We start from the raw sequence: 17,929 nt of genomic DNA, 5'->3' as shown, positions 1-17,929 counted from the left end.
AATTTCTATCAAAGTTATTTACCTTTAACTACGACAACGGCAGTGTTATCGGGCATGGTATATTTGCAATCACCACCTGCGGTCACACCGAGTCGAACGATGAACAACAACACAACATCGCATCGCGTTCGTTTCGTTAAAAGATAAAACCAAATCGAAGTAATAAAGTGTACATACAGCCTCGTTTTTTGTGTTTTCCATTGAGCTACAGCGAAGTGAATTTAATGATCCGTGCTAAGTGAATATTTGCATATATGGCCAAGTGCAAATTTAAAGCGAGGCAACGCAGCGAGTTGCGATGAGCAGCCCAAAAAGGAGAAAAATGCCAGCATTGTTGTGCAAGTGAATTAATGTCGAATTGCGCACATTTATTATTATTTCTATTAGTGGTAGTATGTGCAGTTTGTTGCGGCGCGAAAAGTTCGCAAAGTTCGCTGGTTATGCGGACAGGAGGTGGCAATCGCTAGAAATAACGGTATACAAGAAGACGAAGAGAAAAACAAACTGAAAAGCAGAGCAAACAGGAGCAAACAAACAAACAAAACGGGAAAACGCAACAGAGTGTATTGTTTCGCCCCCATTTACCCCCTGAAATCCCCCCAAAAAAATCAAATTACGTGGCAAGTGGTCAGGCAAGAACAACAACAAACCTGCTGCTGCAAGTTTTTGGGTCCACTCTTGTTTTTGACTTACTGTACGTGCTAAGAACGCCCCCAATCCGCACCACCACCAAACAAATAACGGAGTAAAAGAATCCCGGAGAGCCACCACCACCAAAATGTCGTCACTCAAGGTCGCCGTGAGGGTTCGGCCCTTTAACTCCCGGTAAGCCCAGATATTCCATAGCTATTTATAGCCACAGAAGGGGTCAAAATAACAGGGCGTTTTTTGGGAAATCTACATAGGTGGGTGGCAGTAACCTGTTAGATACACAAAGAATCTATATCTGCAGCATTTTAAGACATTATTTTATTTGTTTTATGCCTGATTTCTTCACAGATTTCAACATCAGCTTCAAACTCCTTTTGAGGAATAAGGGAAAGTGTAGCTTAACGTACAGCAACTCGTACTCTTTAAATAGAAGCTGCTTTGCTAGTATTTTGACCTCAATTATGACTGAAAGAATGTTTGCCCAGACCTCGTGATAAGGTGGATAAAATATGTAACGCCCCTCAATGAACATTGGGAAATCTGTTGCGCATTTGACTAGCTTCAAAGAAATGAATCTCTAGAAACTCCACAATTTCGGTTAACAAATTTGTTGTAGCAGAAAAAACCCCGAAATAAAAACCAAAAATAACTAAGTAGAGGGTCTAACCGAATGGGCCTACTTAAAACCACATTAAACCCTTTTTTTCACTAGCCTCGTCTACAATCGTTAACTATTTTTGTTGCTGTTTTTGTGTCTTTATCTTGGCTTTCTGGCCAAGAAGCGGTCATTGCTTTTGGCACAGTTACTTGCGCATAAAGCCGAATCGAAACAAAAGCAGGCGAGAGAAAGACAAACGCACACAGAAGTTGGCAGAACAGCCAGACAAAGAAAGATATAACCCCGTAATGATGTCATTCATCTCGGGGTTCGATATAAAAATCACATGAACCTATACAACCGAGCTATCTGGGCTCTAAGTTTATGGCTTGCCGTGTGTTAATTGTGCATGAAATAAAACAACATCATCAGCGGCAAATGCTGTAATTATAATAGCAAAAAATGGAGCTAACTCCCTGCCGAGTTGTGACATCACCGTTTTGGTTCAAACTTATGCAAAGCAGCTACTTATAAAGACAGTGAACGATCGATACAGCAAACGAATAACAGAAGGGGTAGGGGTATCGATCTAACATACAAGTATCTGAAGATTGCAGTCTTTTTAATAATTTTCAAAGTATAGGGATGATTTAAGATTTAGTTATCATTGTTTAAAGGCTATTATGTTTGTACACCATGATTTTTACAAAAATGGTAATTAAATAATCTAACAATCATTCAAATTTTGTTTAAATTACTTGGAGTGTTTTCTGCTAGAGCTTTCACTGTACACATTTTGCCAGGTTTGTTTGGCCTCCGGACGGAAATTTTTAGCACATATTTCCACAGCTCCTCAGTGGACATGCAAGACTGACTGCTCAAAGTAGCCTCCATGCGAAAACAAAAGCAGAAATCTACTATAATTACGTTATACGTATGTTTATTTGCACTGCACCCAAAAAAGCAAACAAAATTAATTTTGATTTTGGCACGAAACTGGCCGAGCAAGTTCCATATATCATGAGTCACACCAGCGAAATTTGTTGGTGCTCCGCATAAATGTTTAATTGAGGCATGAATCAACGCTAAAAAGAATTTTCCGCTGGAGGGAGGAGTTGGTTAAATAAGGCATAGCTCAGCAAACATAGCCGCTCTTTTTCCGTAATCTCCAGCTGGCTGTCTGCTCTCTCATCGGGCTAAAGATTAACGAATTAAAGCCACTCAAACGCAATGAGTACTGAGCCGACTTGAGTGCCGCATGGCGAAGTGGAGCGGCGTAATCATGCCGGCCCATGGAAAAGAGGAGAATGACCTAAAATTGTCGCTCGAAATGGGACAAGGCACTGCAGTAGTTGAGAAAAATTGAGGCCTTTATGTGCAGTGCAGATACCCTTTATTAAGCTAAAAAACAATTTAATGTTGTACCTTAAACGCGAAATTTACTGCATCCCGAAAGAAAATTACCGGAAGTAGCTATCAGAAGCTAATTGATCACTACATTCTCACGAATCTCCCAAAGCAGGTCTATTTATATGCAGTTAGTAAATAAAATTCAAACAACAATCATGTGATCTTTTTCTGTATATCTCTCCCTAGAAGTAATGACCCGTATAATAGAGTCTATATGGATTTAGTCAATACTGTGGCCACTTTTTCCCTGAATTGGGTGCTATGTGGGGTCTTTCGTTTGTTTAGATGCGCCTTCGTGTGCGTTTTTTTCTCCAGTTGGAGTCTGTTTCCGCGTGTGGGTGCCCCTATGGACTCCAGTCAACCGGTTCGGTTCCATCTTTAAACGAATGTTCTATGCCCAGACGCGAGTTTTTCCGTCTCTTTTATTTGCGCCGCTTTTCCTTTTGATGTTGCAATCAAGTCTTTCAGTTTTATTATATCCCTCCAAACCGGATTTTCTTTTTTATAATTTGTAGCTGGCTGAACGTCGTCTGATCACAGGGCAAACATGTCAATTCGATTGCATGGGGCGTCTATTTTTCTTCCAATTCCATTTGCTTCCCCGTGTAAACGCCCCCTGACTTTTCGCCATTTGTTTGGGTCATGCAAAAATCGTTAATACGAATATTTATGAGCTAGCTCTGCGGTCTATTTTTATTCCGACACGAGAGGCCCTGCAGGGCGGCTCCCAAGGTGTTTGGGAGAAAAGGGAAATAATACTGATTATATAAAACTTTAACAATAGGCGTGCTGGAAGTCTGTCAGTCGTGGCTCTATTATTTCCGACAAGCTCTGACGACTGTCGTGGACGAGTAATAAATAAAAATGTCATTTCTTCTTCCCCTTGCAGTGAGATCGACATGGACGCCCAGCTCATCATGGAGATGGAGAACAAGAAGACGCGTCTTCTGAAGCCCCGTCTACAGTCCATTCGCGATGCCGGACGGGACAATCATCATGACTTCACCTTCGACTATTCCTACTGGTCATTCGATGCGGAGGATCCGCACTTCGCCACCCAGGAGCAGGTGTACAGCGATCTCGGCAACGACGTCGTCGATTGCGCCTACGAAGGTGAGCCAAGGTCCAAGGGGTCACACCATGCGATTACACAATGGTGACGCATTAACCCCCGGCTAATTGAGCAAGTGGCGGTCTTTAAGCTTTCGTTTTGGGGTCGTCGCCCACATGAGAAATGCACGGGAAGAATATATAAGATGAGAACTGTTTACAATAATGATTGATTTCAGCATATAAGTAAAGTTTGGGATGCCTGCTTATATAGAAAATAATATTTCTATTTTTTATACATGAGTAATATAATTTTTTTGATGGAAATTGTACATTATAATTTATTTTCGCTGTGTACATTTTCCATTAGCCCCACATCGCGAGGGTGTTTCTTTCATTCTGTTTTCTTGCACTCACAGTTTGTTTACATTTTCCCTGTGCGTCTGCTTATTGGCTTTGATATTGGGTTTTCCCTCTCGTTCCCCAAATTTTCTGCTTTGTAAACAACATTGCGGCTCTAAAAATAAAAACAGCACGTACACTAAAAACCCCACTGACTTGCTTCAGCTTGAAACGCTCTGCTGGCGACTAATTATAAATGAATTTAAGTTTGTGTGCAACTACGTGCAGTTAGCAATAATCATGCGAATTTCCTATTTCCCGAGTTTTCTAGAGTTCAGGGAAAAGTCCAGAGATGATTAGTTTACTATCTCAAACTTAGTTTAATATTTGCATTAAAAGTTATGGCTCCTATTTGTTTAACCATTTTACTGCCGGCTTACTTTAATTGAACAATAACAAGGCAATAAAAACATTTATAAAGCAATTACTAGACTTTTAATTACAAATACGTAATCCGTTGTTACCTGTAATCATAGTGATTTTTTGTGTGTTTCTCTTGAAAAATCCATTTTTAAGTACTTTCTTTACCTATAATTTTAATCAAATTTTTGTTTACATTGCAATTATAATTAAGAGCTTTGCCTGATTTTTCTAAGTTTGATTTTATGTTGCAAAAGCTAAGCAAGAAAGTAAGACAAACAAAACTTTCGCCCACAACTCAAGATGCCAAGCGAAATGGAACAGCTGTTTTTTTGAGCTTGGCGTTGCTTTGGCACGCTTTCAATATCAAATTACGACAAGCCAAGATTGGCAAAGTGGCAGCGGGAATGCGAGTACGAATGCGAATGACAAACAGCTAACATGCATTCGCTATGCAGATAAACCACGACACTTCAACGAGCCATAAACAATGAGTGCACTGGCGTCCAACTGGCTGGCGTAGCCTTTGAGTTTGAACTCTGGATTTATGTGCTTCTGCACAGAAAAAATTTGATTTGAATATGCTGACTTTGTTAGCCTTATGATCAAGATATATTCTTTTATTACATAAAATACAGAAAAGAATTTGGAATTTAACAGTTTTTATCTTTAGAAAAAGCGGTGTTGATATCTTTTCTTAATGGAAAGCTATGCATTGTTTTCTCTCACTGTACTACTACTACGCGACTGGCCAATTTCGCTAAGCTTTGAGCATTGTCGGTAATTGTTGTTGCACCACCTGTGTAGTCTTGAATGACGTTGAACGCTAAAGCAAATCTTATCTCACACCTGTCAACCGATCGAGATTGTCCAACGAGCTGCTGAAACGTTCAAGCCGCCCATCCTCCAATCTCCGCTTTGTGTAACTTGAGCCAATGCCGCTGGATCCGATGGCTTTAATTGCTGTTGGCCAGGCGCCAAAGATGATGTCGCAATTTGTTGGCGCTAGTCATCACATTTATTTAATATATTCGCCGATTACTTTTTTTTAGTTTCGTATCGATTTGCCGTCTCTGAAGGGTTAGACGCAAGTGTTCAGTAAATGCCACTTGAAAAATAATATCAGTTTAAGTGCTGCTATAAAATATCAATGAGTTAAAAATATTAATATTTACCGAAGAACAGCTTTTGATTGTAAAGAATAATCATACATTTACTTGAAGAGCATAAGTTGTTTATTCGATTCCATGCATGGTGGCAGATTTGAACAATTTTGATTTACCTAAATATTATGATGTGTCACCGGTGATGGTGCATTCTGATTACTCAGTCACGGAAAGCTTGCCTCACTTTTAGGCGGTTCAGCAATTGCAGCATACCCTTCGTGACTGGGCAATTTATTGCATATAAGTAGCATGATGTGGTTGAGTGGCAACCGCCCAACATTCCCCCGGATTGCTTTTGTTCTTAAACCTTTCACATGAAAAATGTTATAACACCTAAAGGGAACTCCTTATAACAAAAGAAATTAATTATAAATCATTTTTTCCTTTAGTAGGCAAAACATTTAATTAAAAACCTTTTGTTTTTTTTCTTTCTAGGCTACAACGCGTGTGTCTTTGCCTATGGACAGACTGGCTCCGGCAAAACGTTTACCATGATGGGCACTCCGAACAATCCTGGCCTGATACCGCGCATCTGCGAGGAGCTATTCGCACGCATGCGTGTGGGCCAGGAATCGGGAACTGGTTACAGGACGCATGCCAGCTATCTGGAGATCTACAACGAGAGGGTCAAGGATCTGCTGGCGGCACAGAGCACAGGACATGGCTTAAGGGTACGGGAGCATCGCAGTTTGGGTCCGTATGTGGAGAACCTGTCACAGCACGCCGTCTCCGATTTCGACGAGATTCAGGTAATTGCTGATATTTCGAACCCCCGAGAATTTGTACTAATCTCTAAAGTGATTTACAGGAATGCATTGCCCGGGGAAATGCGCAACGCACCACGGCCAGCACCAATATGAACGACACGAGCAGCCGCAGTCACGCCATCTTCACGATCACATTTGTGCAGGCGGTGTTCATGAATGACATGCCAAGCGAGACAGTCTCGAAGATCCATTTGGTCGATTTGGCAGGCAGGTGCGTAAGCGTAAACGTAAACGTCAACGTAAGCGGAGCGTGAAGCCGCGCTCTAGAAAGTAAAAGCACACTCGAGAAAAATGACTTTGATATTTTGTAGTACTTTAAAATCCAGTATCAAACTTAAATCTATGAATACACTTTCCTTACTCAGAAATGTTCATGAGTCAATCGATGTTTTTGTATAATCAATTTTAAATATTCAAAATATTCTTATTTACTTAACATTTGTCATTTATTTTGTCATTGAAAACTTTCTGATATGTGAAAAGTTTTTACGAGTGCAAAAGCGTGATTTATTTAATTTATATTCGCTCCCCTATTGCTATTTTCAGTGAGCGTGCCAATGCAACTGGGGCAACAGGTCAGCGCTTGAAAGAGGGCGCCCACATCAACAAATCGCTGGTGACTCTGGGTAGCGTGATCTCGGCTCTGGCGGAGCAGACGGGTGGCGGCCACAACAGCAGCAGTTCCGCACTGGCCACCACCCCAAACGGGGCCAGCAAACGGGTGCTCTACATCCCGTACCGCGACTCCATCCTCACCTGGCTGCTGAAGGACAGTTTGGGCGGCAACAGCAAGACCATTATGATTGCTGCCCTTTCTCCGGCCGACTGCAACTACAGCGAGACGTTAAGCACACTGCGGTACGCAAATCGGGCCAAGAACATCATCAACAAGCCGACTGTAAACGAGGATACCAATGTCAAGCTGATCCGCGAGCTCAGGGAGGAGATCAGCAAGCTTAAGTCCATGCTATCTGGGGATATAGTAAGCAGTAGTCATTATAATATTGTCTGAACTTAGAAATTACAACTGGCTTATCTTTCAGCAATCCCTGCAACCCTCATTGAAGGTATTGGCCGATCTCCAAAAGAAGGAGGCGCAGGAGAAAGTACTCACCGAGGAATGGACGGAGAAGTGGAAGGTGGCCCAGTCCATTCTGCAGGAGCAAAAGAGTCTTGGTCTGCGCAAGTCGGGCGTGGGCGTGGTCCTTGACTCAGAGATGCCGCATCTGATTGGCATCCACAACGACGTGACCACCGGAGTGACGCTGTACAGTCTGAAGGAGGGCGAGACGCGAATCGGCAGCGAGGATGCGGATGTGGCACAGGATATCGAGTTGGCCGGCGATGGCATTAGAGCACAGCACTGCAGCATCTTTTTGAAGGGCGGTGTAGTAACGCTGCATCCCTGGCCGTTGGCCCAATGCTGGGTAAACGCCCACCTAATTGACGAACCCAAGCAGATCTCGCAGGGCGATATCATATTGCTGGGGAGAACGAACATCTTTCGCTTCAACAATCCCGCCGAGGCAGCAAAGCTTAGAAAGGATTTGAGTCGCTCTCAACTGGACATGTCGCGGCTGTCACTGATTACCTCGTCGAAGGAGAATCTGCTGGCTTGCAGCATATACTCGGACGAGGATGGAGCTTCCCCTTACAAACGACCAGAGCGGCAGTATTATCCCCAGCGTCCCATGTCGCGAGACGATCCCGAAATTCAAGACGAAAACAGGAAAATACTCGATACCATTGAAAACGCACTGAAGCAGCTCAATGTGGTTAGTAATTACAACTATTTTCCTTATTTATAAAAGTAATAATTGTAATTTTGCATGTTTAGGAGCGCGTTCAGATGCACGATCAATACAAGACCAAAGTGCGTAAGCTGACCGAAGAGCTTATTCGTTTGGAACAGGAGGAAATGGACGGGCTGCAGGTGTTAAATTGTCGGGAGCAGGAGCTTATTGCTCGCAAGGACATGCTGCTGTGGGAGAAGAACAACGAGAAGGTCCAGGTGCGTGCATCCGATCCGATCTGTTTTATTGCATGTCACCATTAATTATTTCTCAAATTGATGGATGGATCATTGTGCTTGTTATTTTGCCTGTTCATCTTTATTGTTTTCCTTGTTTTGGCTTTATGTTCCTTACGATTTTCTGTTCGTTCCATTTTCGTTTTAGATCGACATTGTGTGTAGACAAATTTCAGCGTTTCAGACGCAGCTCGACTCTAAGAAACGAGATTTCTCTGAGTATGTAGCGAAAGAATTGCAGGAACTGCAAGATTGTGGCAAACTGGACGAGGTTTGTTCGTTTGTTTAGAAATTCTTTGCTTAGATCTTAGATTAGATGATAATATGGGTTAGCTAAATTCGATATTTAACAAATGTATTTTTACATTCGCAGATGGGAATGAAGATCGAAGAGGGCACTCCTCTGAACGATGAACTGCTACTGCAGGTATCGGATTCCCTGGACTTGTTTGCAGCGCAGTTTATCAAGGAAACTGTGCGAAGAAATGTAAGTACAACAAAATAAATAGCTCCACAAACATAGTATTTACTTGTTAACATTTTGTAGAACGAGGAAATCCGCAAACTGGACGAGCAAATAGCCGAAAAGGAGAGAATACTCAATGCCAGCACTACGAAAATAGCGAAGGTCGATGAGACCATGCTGGAGATCCAGGCCCAGCTGGAGCGTCTGCGTCTGGAACGCGCCGAAAGCGAGGCCGAGTCTCAGGCGATGCGCGCCAAGAAGCAGAGCATGAAGCTGCAGTTGGGCAACAAGTCCATGTCCACCTCGACCAGCACAAACGAGGCTGACGATGTGTCCAAGTCGGACACGTACGAAACCTGTGATACCTTCCACACCGCCCAGTCCAACTTATCGCTCGTCTCATCGCCGACGATCACGGAAGGTCAGCAGTCGCCGCTCAGCAATTGCTCCTGCGATGCGGAGGACGAGGCGGAGGACACACGCAAGGATGACCTCTCGGGCAGCAGCGAGGAGACCTCGAGGACCTGCACCGCTGGTCCGAGCAGTGGAAGTGGAAGTGGCAGCGCTGGCATCGGTGGATCTGGCTCTGCGCCGAGTGCCACTCCCAGTTCACAGGCCATCATGAGCGATAGCGGTGTTTGCCTGGACAGCCGTAATCAGGCTCTCCCCCAGAACGGACACCTTAACAACTACAAGCAAGGTGTGCGAACCAGCGACGAGGACACCGGTTCCTGTTCCTCCTGCGAACTGGGACGGCATTCGGATTCAGCCCGACCCTATTGTCCGCTGCATTCGCTCCGACGCAAGATTGCCGCACAGAAGGCATTGATCATGAAGAACCTCGAAACAGACTTGAACAAAACCCAGTTGGACGAGCACATTGCCGACCTGCAGGATCTGCAGCGACGGTACATTCAAATGGAGCAGGAGATGCTGCAATCGGTGCAGGATTTGGAAGCTCATGCTCTATGCTGTGCCGACGAGCGGTCCGGAATGGAGCGACAATACGAACTGGCCAGCTCCATCATGCGCTCCAGTGTGATGAGTCCCACCAGCATGGAGGAGTCCACTTCGCAGATCTATTCGCCAAGCATGACAAGATCCTGCCCATCGATGCGAGAGTTTCGTAAGTATTGATTAAGAAAACAGTGGGAATTTTAAACTCTTGCTTAGAATCAAGATTTGCTTTGAAATGTTGCGTATTTTTTCGAGTAAATTAACAATTTTAATTAAATAGTTCAAAAGGCAAGAGTATTTACCTTTCCGTCAGTATATTCACCTTCCTGTTTGTAACTAGTTTCCCAACTTTCTTCAGCCGAGGGCGAGCACTTCATTACCATCCCGAGTTTTGTGATGCGGGGCGCCGGCAAGCAAACGCACTACGAATACGAGGTACGCATCGCTCTCCCCGATGGCAAGCTGAACATTCTGCGGCGATACAGCCGCTTCAGGGAGCTGCACCTGTGCATGAAGCACTGCTACGGAGCCAAGGTGAGTTCCCTGGTGAAGAACAAGTTTCTCAGTTGATGAGCTAATTAATTTACTTAACTCCCAGATCTCTGCACTTCCCTTTCCGCGACGAGAGCTCTTCGCCTCGAACAGCGAACCGGTGGCCAAGCATCGTCGCCGTCTGCTGGAACTGTATTTGCGTCGCCTGTTCGTCGTGTGCTCCAAGATTCCACAGTGTCCCATCTACGAGGGTCCCGGGGGACCGGGCCTCACGCGTGCCTCCCTCGTCCAGCTGTCGTCTTTTTTCAAGAAGGGCCTGTTCGAGAACGGCAAGCACGGGACGGGATAATAGTTAACCTACTGCTGAATTATCTCCTGCCTACAGTGTGTCTTTTTATTTACTTGTACTACCTGTTAAGCTACATGAACGACAACATGGACCTGTTTTGATTAGCTAGCGCGAACTACTGTGCAGATTAATTAGCTGTAAGCCCCTTAGCCATGTAAGATGACCACCAGTGTCCTTTCTCACTCCCGAGCATATATGCGACGTTTTTATACCCATTGTTATCAACTGAATCGGAGCTTTATATTGAAATCACTGTAAATGTAACTGCCAGTGGCGACGTTGCAATCCACTTATTTGTACTGTAACCCAGTTCAAGTAGGTATTCTACATATTAGGATCAGGTTGCAGGTTTGTTTAGACGGTTTGTTGCTGTTTGCGGCCAGTTTTAATTAGTTAATTATTTCTCTTTACTAGTTAAATATACGCATAGGTGTACGACTTCCAAAAGTTATTCCAGTTATTTAGTCTGTGATTACTAACTGAAGTTATAGAGCAGAATCCAACAAATGAACGTAACTGAACATTTCACGAGCGAGTAATCCAACCGACAACTCCGCAGTTTACAATCTCTTAGGCTTAAGCTAATTGTACAAATCAAACACTGATGGGCCTAGGTGGGCAGATGTTTAGCAGTAGGTATTAGGTTCATTAGCCAATAAGATGTAGGTTTAAGTCGATGCGTCGCAATTATAGTAAACTAATTATGAGTACAATTTCCGAAAATGAAACAACATGAAATGTTCAATGTAAAAAGCATAGACTAAGTTTACTCGTAGCGTTTATGAAGGGTGAAATTGGTCGATCCTCGGATCGATGGCAATAAGTGAAACAATAATAGCCTAGATTTAGTGAAACCTTATGGCTCCGCCCACTCAAATGTAAGTCCCCCAGGGACTGGCTAATATCGATTTGACAACAGAGTGGTTGCTGTCTTACAAAAAAAATAAATACGTAAACATATTCAAAACAAAGTTTTTTATAATTCTTTTTTATTTTAGCAAGAATAACAAACAGTGAACTAATATTGAAGCCACGACTGTGAGGTGGGGATTTTACATAAAGTATATTACATGTAAGTGACTTCCCTTGATTGTTTATTGTTTTGTCGCTAGGTGTCGCTTTAACAATTAGTAACTTTATAAAGAAAACAATTCTTTTTTAAAAACTGAGAAGCGATTTTAAAATATTATTCAAATTAAGTCAGCTTTCTTAAGTTTCACTAATGTTTATATTTTGCTTGTATTTTAATTGGGCAAACGTTTGAATCTTAAATTGTACGACAATTATAATGTAGCCGAATACGGTGATCACCATCTAAAAACAAAGTTTAATGGTAAAATGTTGTAATAAATTATATATTTGTTTTTACCCCTCCAAAGTATTTGAGATTTATGTCGAAGAATCCAGAGCAAGTGAAGAGAAGTTTTAGGTGCTGCATTTGTAAGGAGTATTCCCGTAGGCCCATTTTTAGCGCTGAAAAATCTTCAGCTGCTGGCAAACAATTAATTTGGTTGAGAATGCGAGGTATGCTATTGTACTATAAGGAATAATTAATATGATCTGTTTGTATCACATATATTTCATAAAACTTACTGCTTTAATGCATAATTCACTGTAGAAGCAGGCGAAAAGAATATTCATCGCTAGTAAAATAGTAAATCCCAATCGCACTAGAATAAAAAAAAGAAGGTTATTGCCCATTTTACAGAATAACTTACTATATTGACAGCAATCGTTCGGATCGACGGTTTTTATGAGAGCCCAGTTGACCACGTGCAAGATGGTAAGTCCGTTGTAGAGAGACAGAAGCATCATGGACAGTGTGAAATATGTGCCAATCTCACCCACAAGATTCCAAATCCTTGCCACCACCAGTTGGTTCCTTTTCAGAGCGACACACAGCTCTTGAATTCTGCCTCTGCAATTGCAATTCTCAAATTCAGCCTGGATTTGCTGAAGGATGTGACTCATTCGAAGAACAAGCTCATAAATCACCAACACAAACACGCAATACTCGGTTCCTTTGAGTTGTATCATTACGAGGACGATCTCGGTGAACACCTTATTAATCCAGTGGAGATAGGGTCCAAGACCCACAAGGGAAAATCGTGGAATGCCGCCCACTATAAACACCACCCAGAGACCCACTGACAAAGCCAATCGGAATCTGAAGCTTAGCCAGTGTCTTTGTCCACAAAAATCCCTTGATGCATTATTTGTTTCATGTTCCAGATCCGCAATTTCCGTATAAATTAATTTCAACCGGCGAAAGTTCAGCAGCATGTTGAATTGATTGCAAATAGCCATGGCAACTACGAGAACCTTTTGCGTACTTCCCATGACTTTAGTAAAATCTTCCGTGTGGAAGTCATGAACTTCCTTTAGCAAGGCCACAATATTCGCGTAGCACTCGTAGATAACCATCAAAAGGATTGCAAATGAAAAGCAACCGTATCCTGCAATTAAGATGCCTCTGCGCCGCTTGTGCAATGTTCTAGTGAAAAATACAGGCGGAGGAGTGATCCCGAATGCGGAAAAAATCTGCATATAAGGACGGGCTGTGTTCAGCAGTCGACTGTGTTTGACTTCCATGCTCTGCGAGGTGTTAAAAGCTACTGAACATTTCAATAAACTTGCTTTTAAATGACTAAGCAACCACTTTGCAATAATTGTTTTGATAAGATGATCAGAAGGATAATTTGAAAGTACTATTGCAAAGAGAGTAATTTAATTAAAATACTACCATTTCATAAAACTTCAAATATTATTCTATAATTTCGCTAAGATTTTGGCTATATTTTAAGTCAGCAAAGACCTGAATCTTGAATTGCACCAAGATAATCATGTATCCGAATATGGTGACCACCATCTTAAACAGAGTAATTTAGTATTAGGTTATAAGAGATACGTATATGGCTTCTCTTACTCCTCCAAAACATTTGAGATTGATGTCGAATAGTTCGCATGTGAAAATAAGTTTTAAGTGTTCCATTTGCAAGCAGTATTCCCTCAGACCCATTTTAAGGATTGAAAATTCTTGAGATGCAGACAAGCATCCAATTTCCTGAAGAATGTGATTGATGCTGTTGTACTAAAGGTACATAAAAATAAATGATTTACAGATTTGTCAATAGATTATACAGACTCACCGCTCTAACGCAGCGTTCACTATAAAAGCAGGCGAGAAAAATATTTGTCGAAAGTAAAAGACTGGCTCCAATTCGCCCTTAACGATATATAAACGTGGTTACACATTAAAAATTCATTTTTAAAGAGACTTACCGTATTGACAGCAATCTTTGGGATTGATAGATTTTATGATGGACCAGTTGACGAAGTGCAAGATGGTCAGTCCGTTGTAGAGAAACAGAAGCGTCATGGACAGGGTGAAATATATGCCAATCTCACCTACTAATTTCCATATCCGACCTACAAGCAGCTGATTCTGCTTCAAAGTGACACACAACTCTTGAATCCTAGTATTGCAGTTGCAAGCCTTAACTTCAGAAAGAATCTGCAAAAGGATATGACGAACTCGAAGAATCATTTCGTAGATCAAAAAAACAAATATGCAATATTCCAGGGACTTGAGTTGAAGCATCAACAGGATGATCTCGGTTAAGAACCTATTTGTACTGGTAAGAAAGGGTGCCAATCCCACCACTATTAAACGTGGTGCAAGGTCGACCAGGAGCACCATCCATAATCCTATGCAGATGGCCAAACGATAACGGAAGCTCAACCACTTTCGCTTTTCAGTAAAACCTGCCGAAACTTCTTCTATATCCAGTTCCAGATCCGCAATGTCCTCGTATATGATTTTAAGTCGGCGAAAGTTGAGGAGCATATTCAGTTGGTTTCCCATAGCCATGACTACAACGAGAATCTTCTGGATTTTGCCCATTACTTTGCTAAAATCCTCCGCGTGAAACTGTTTAATGTGCAACTGAAGGGCGCCAATGTTGGCATAGCACTCATAAATGACTATCAGAATAATGACGAATGAAAAACAGGCATATCCAGTTATTAGGTAACACTTTAGTTTAGAACTTAAGGTCCGGTCGAAAATTAAGGGAGGTGGTGTCAACCCAAACACGGAAAGAACTTGAAGGTATGGACGAGCCGAGGTCAGCAGACGACTTCGATTAACTTCCATTTCCGACAAGGTGTAAAAATGCACTAAACGCTGAGAAAATAAGTATCCTAGCGTTGAGAACCTTTTATTTAATTGGATAGATAAGATAATCAGCATGTAATTAGCAATGTGTTACTAAAAGGTTGTTTTAGCTTGTATTTCACGTTTACATTTTTTTTTCTTTAAGCAGCAAAACAAAAGTGCTCAATTTTGAATTTGTGATACACTTATATTTCGGGCCGACTTATAATTTGTCTCTGCTATTCCCTGGACTTTAAATTGCAGTAGAATTATGATATATCCCATTATGGTAACTAGCATCTGCAAAAACATATTAATCAGCAGTTAATTTATGAGTAATAAATGCAGTATTACCCCTCCAAAGCATTTTAAATTAATGTCAAAGAATGCGCCGCATGTGAAAAGTAGTTTCAGGTGTTGCAACTGCAAAGAGTATTCCCGAAGTCCCCTGGTTAGTAAGGGAAAATCCGAAGATGAAGACAAACAACGAATCTGATGCAGGATGCGCGGAAAGCTATTGTACTGGTTAAATACATAAACAATATAATGGTAAGCATTTTAGAGAAAAAGTAACTCACTGAATTTATGCATCGCTGACTCAAAAGGCAGACAAACAGAATGTTTAATATCAGCAAAAGGACAGTGCCAAATCGGTCTGAAAAATTATTTGATTTCTAATAAGTATATTTCCATACTTTACTTATTTATACCCACCATAACGACAGCAATCGTTTTGAAGGAATGTGTTGATGTAAGCCCAGTTGACCACGTGCAGAATGGTCAGACCATTGTAGACGAATAGTATCATCATGGGTAGGGTAAAATAGCTGCACATCTCCCCCTGAAGTTTCCAAACGCGGCCCAGAAGCAATTGATTGCGTTTCAGGGCCACACAGAGAGCTTGGAGCATATCCTTCTGGTTGCAGTCCTCCAATTCTTCCTGCAATTGAAGAAGAGTGCGGCGCAGGTGCAGGATCAACTCGTGGATCAGAAGGACGAATACGCAATACTCCATGGCCTTAAGCTGCAGCATTACTATTACGAACTCGGTGATAATTTTATTGGGCCAGCTGACGTAGTGACCCATGGCCGAGTAGGTAAAGCGAGGCATTAAAAACACCATCAGAACTAGCCACACTCCGACAGTAATTAGCAACCGGAAACGGAAGCTATATCGTTGATATTGTCCACCGTAACACTGCGAGGCCTTCTCTATATCCTTCTCCAGATCTGCAACATCTTCGTAAATTCGGCCAATTCGATGATAGTTAAAAAGCATATTTATTTGGTTGGCCAAGGCCGTGACTGAAATCAAGCCTTTTTGAAAGCTTCCCATAACTCTGGTAAAATCTGCCACATTGTAGTCCAAAACTTCCTCGTTTATAGCCATTATATTTATGTAGGTCACGGTAAACACTAATGCAAGCATCGCAGCTGCATAGCAGAAGTATCCTGCCATTAAGTACCATCTCAATCGATTGTACGAGGTTTTACCAAAACTTTGGGGTGGTGGTGTTAATGCAAATATGGAAAAGATTTGGAGATACGGAAAAGCTGCTGTCAGCAAGCGACTCTTTTTAGCCACCATTTTAGCCGAGTTCTAAGAACCTACTAATTAAGGGTTAACCCAGCCGACTGCTAGTATATCATATATCAAAATTGAAAAGTAATGGACTAAAAGTATACCCTTTCCAAAGCTTTTTTTAATAAGTTTAAAAAATTTTTAGTTTATAGTAATATAGTTCATAGTAGTATTAAATTGCAAATTTAATAATAGAAAATGTGCAACAATTACCGAAATTATCAGAAATTTTATGTTTCCAACTGGATTTATACAACATGTGTACCTTACCCGTCCACTGGCTCTTCGCTTACCTAATTATTCAATATACCAAGGCAAGCACATTTCACTAATTAGCCAGATATGATGGGTTATGAGCCATTGGGAGAGATTGCTGTTAGTGGGTCCTGTGCTCCCCTGGAAGATTTCTATCTCGTTGCCTGGCCAATTTCCACGTCATAACGCTGGTAATTTCCATTTTCCGTTCCATGCAAATGTGGGTTAAATTGTTTTTGTCTTGGCCAGCAATCAGCATTGTCTTTTGACGACTGCATGTGCATCCACACATCGCCATCTCCCCATCTGTCGCTTTCAATTGCTCCACTTTCTTGCTTCATTTTCCATTTTGTGCACATAATTGCACTTCTTGTGAGCCAAAGTGGGCAAACATCCAACGTCACCAGCCAGCCCACCCACTTCCCCTTCGCAAGCTGCTGCTTCGGCACAAGCTAAATCAAACGAAAACACCCTCGTAACACCCTAACCACCCATCACCCCAACCACCCAACCATCCAACCACCCGATCCCGTTCAATCCCCGACCGCCTGCTAATCCCGTGCAGGAATTTCCCCAGGATCCCCGGGATCCGGGGATCCACATTCACATGCACATGCATACCCCAGGATTCGGATGGGGACGAGGGGTAGTCGACGCGACGGCAAGACATTGACGGGATTAAGTGTCCTTTTTAATTTTAAACTACTTCACTTCACTTTGCACAGTCAATGAGTGCGCTGCACCTACTCCACATCCACATCCTGATCCTTCATCGCCCATCGCTCGGTTCGGCTTCCCTCCTTCTTCAATTTTTTTTTTTTTTTTGGTTTTTGTTACTTTGGCCATGTATGTTTCTCTTTCGAGTCCTTTTCTTTTAAGCTTGATTAAGCACTTTGTGTAACTCTATGACATGGACATGCATTTGCATGCTGGACGCCGTGCCAATGGCATTTTTAATTTGCCATAGCAACATATCCTGATCCTGCCCCACTTTGCAACAGTGATGTCGGTTTGCTAAATCAAATAATAATTATAAAAACAGTCGTGAAATTATTAAAGCTTATATTTTAGGCAGAAGAATCAGGCTGAATGATTTTGCACAGCAAATTTCGTTTTTAAATTTTAAATAACAAATTAAAAGCAGCTTTCTGGTGACAGATATTTATCGAAATTTGTGCCCAATAAGTTAGATAGAAAAAAATATATTGCAAGCAAAAATCGTTTGATACTTCTGTGGCG

General features: G+C 42.0%; 4 protein-coding genes across 7 annotated transcripts; 1 reads left to right on the top strand and 3 right to left on the bottom strand.

Moving 5' to 3' along the window:
• The first annotated feature begins 72 nt into the window (after positions 1 to 72).
• LOC108088509 (kinesin-like protein Klp98A) lies at positions 73 to 10,813 on the top strand. 4 transcript variants are annotated; one of them, XM_017186343.2, is made up of 12 exons: positions 73 to 825; positions 3,549 to 3,772; positions 6,073 to 6,386; positions 6,446 to 6,615; positions 6,951 to 7,386; positions 7,448 to 8,179; positions 8,242 to 8,415; positions 8,582 to 8,704; positions 8,807 to 8,920; positions 8,981 to 10,025; positions 10,215 to 10,390; positions 10,455 to 10,813. In XM_017186343.2, exons 1-12 carry the CDS (start codon positions 779 to 781, stop codon positions 10,695 to 10,697), a joined length of 3,798 nt encoding a protein of 1,265 aa, XP_017041832.1. In that variant the 5' UTR covers positions 73 to 778; the 3' UTR covers positions 10,698 to 10,813. The 4 variants fall into 4 exon arrangements, with proteins under 4 accessions (XP_017041832.1, XP_017041831.1, XP_017041834.1 ...); XM_017186342.2 differs by having other exon boundaries at positions 10,197 to 10,390; XM_017186345.2 differs by lacking the exon at positions 8,582 to 8,704.
• A 1,093-nt stretch (positions 10,814 to 11,906) lies between these two features.
• Positions 11,907 to 13,289, bottom strand: LOC108088354 (putative gustatory receptor 98d). Its single transcript, XM_017186101.1, has 4 exons — positions 12,416 to 13,289; positions 12,291 to 12,367; positions 12,067 to 12,234; positions 11,907 to 12,011 (listed from the first exon to the last, which is right to left on the bottom strand). Exons 1-4 carry the CDS (start codon positions 13,287 to 13,289, stop codon positions 11,907 to 11,909), a joined length of 1,224 nt encoding a protein of 407 aa, XP_017041590.1.
• Positions 13,290 to 13,461: 172 nt separating this feature from the next.
• On the bottom strand, positions 13,462 to 14,853 carry LOC108088355 (putative gustatory receptor 98d). The gene is made up of 4 exons (XM_017186102.1): positions 13,980 to 14,853; positions 13,847 to 13,923; positions 13,624 to 13,788; positions 13,462 to 13,566 (listed from the first exon to the last, which is right to left on the bottom strand). Exons 1-4 carry the CDS (start codon positions 14,851 to 14,853, stop codon positions 13,462 to 13,464), a joined length of 1,221 nt encoding a protein of 406 aa, XP_017041591.1.
• Positions 14,854 to 15,036: 183 nt separating this feature from the next.
• Positions 15,037 to 16,441, bottom strand: LOC108088357 (putative gustatory receptor 98b). The gene is made up of 4 exons (XM_017186103.1): positions 15,568 to 16,441; positions 15,432 to 15,508; positions 15,208 to 15,375; positions 15,037 to 15,153 (listed from the first exon to the last, which is right to left on the bottom strand). Exons 1-4 carry the CDS (start codon positions 16,439 to 16,441, stop codon positions 15,037 to 15,039), a joined length of 1,236 nt encoding a protein of 411 aa, XP_017041592.1.
• Positions 16,442 to 17,929: the final 1,488 nt, after the last annotated feature.

Source organism: Drosophila ficusphila, unplaced genomic scaffold (genome assembly GCF_018152265.1).
Source record: "Drosophila ficusphila isolate 14025-0441.05 unplaced genomic scaffold, ASM1815226v1 contig_791, whole genome shotgun sequence".
In the NCBI taxonomy this organism is placed as follows: domain Eukaryota; kingdom Metazoa; phylum Arthropoda; class Insecta; order Diptera; family Drosophilidae; genus Drosophila; species Drosophila ficusphila.
This window is presented reverse-complemented; position numbering and strand designations above follow the sequence as displayed.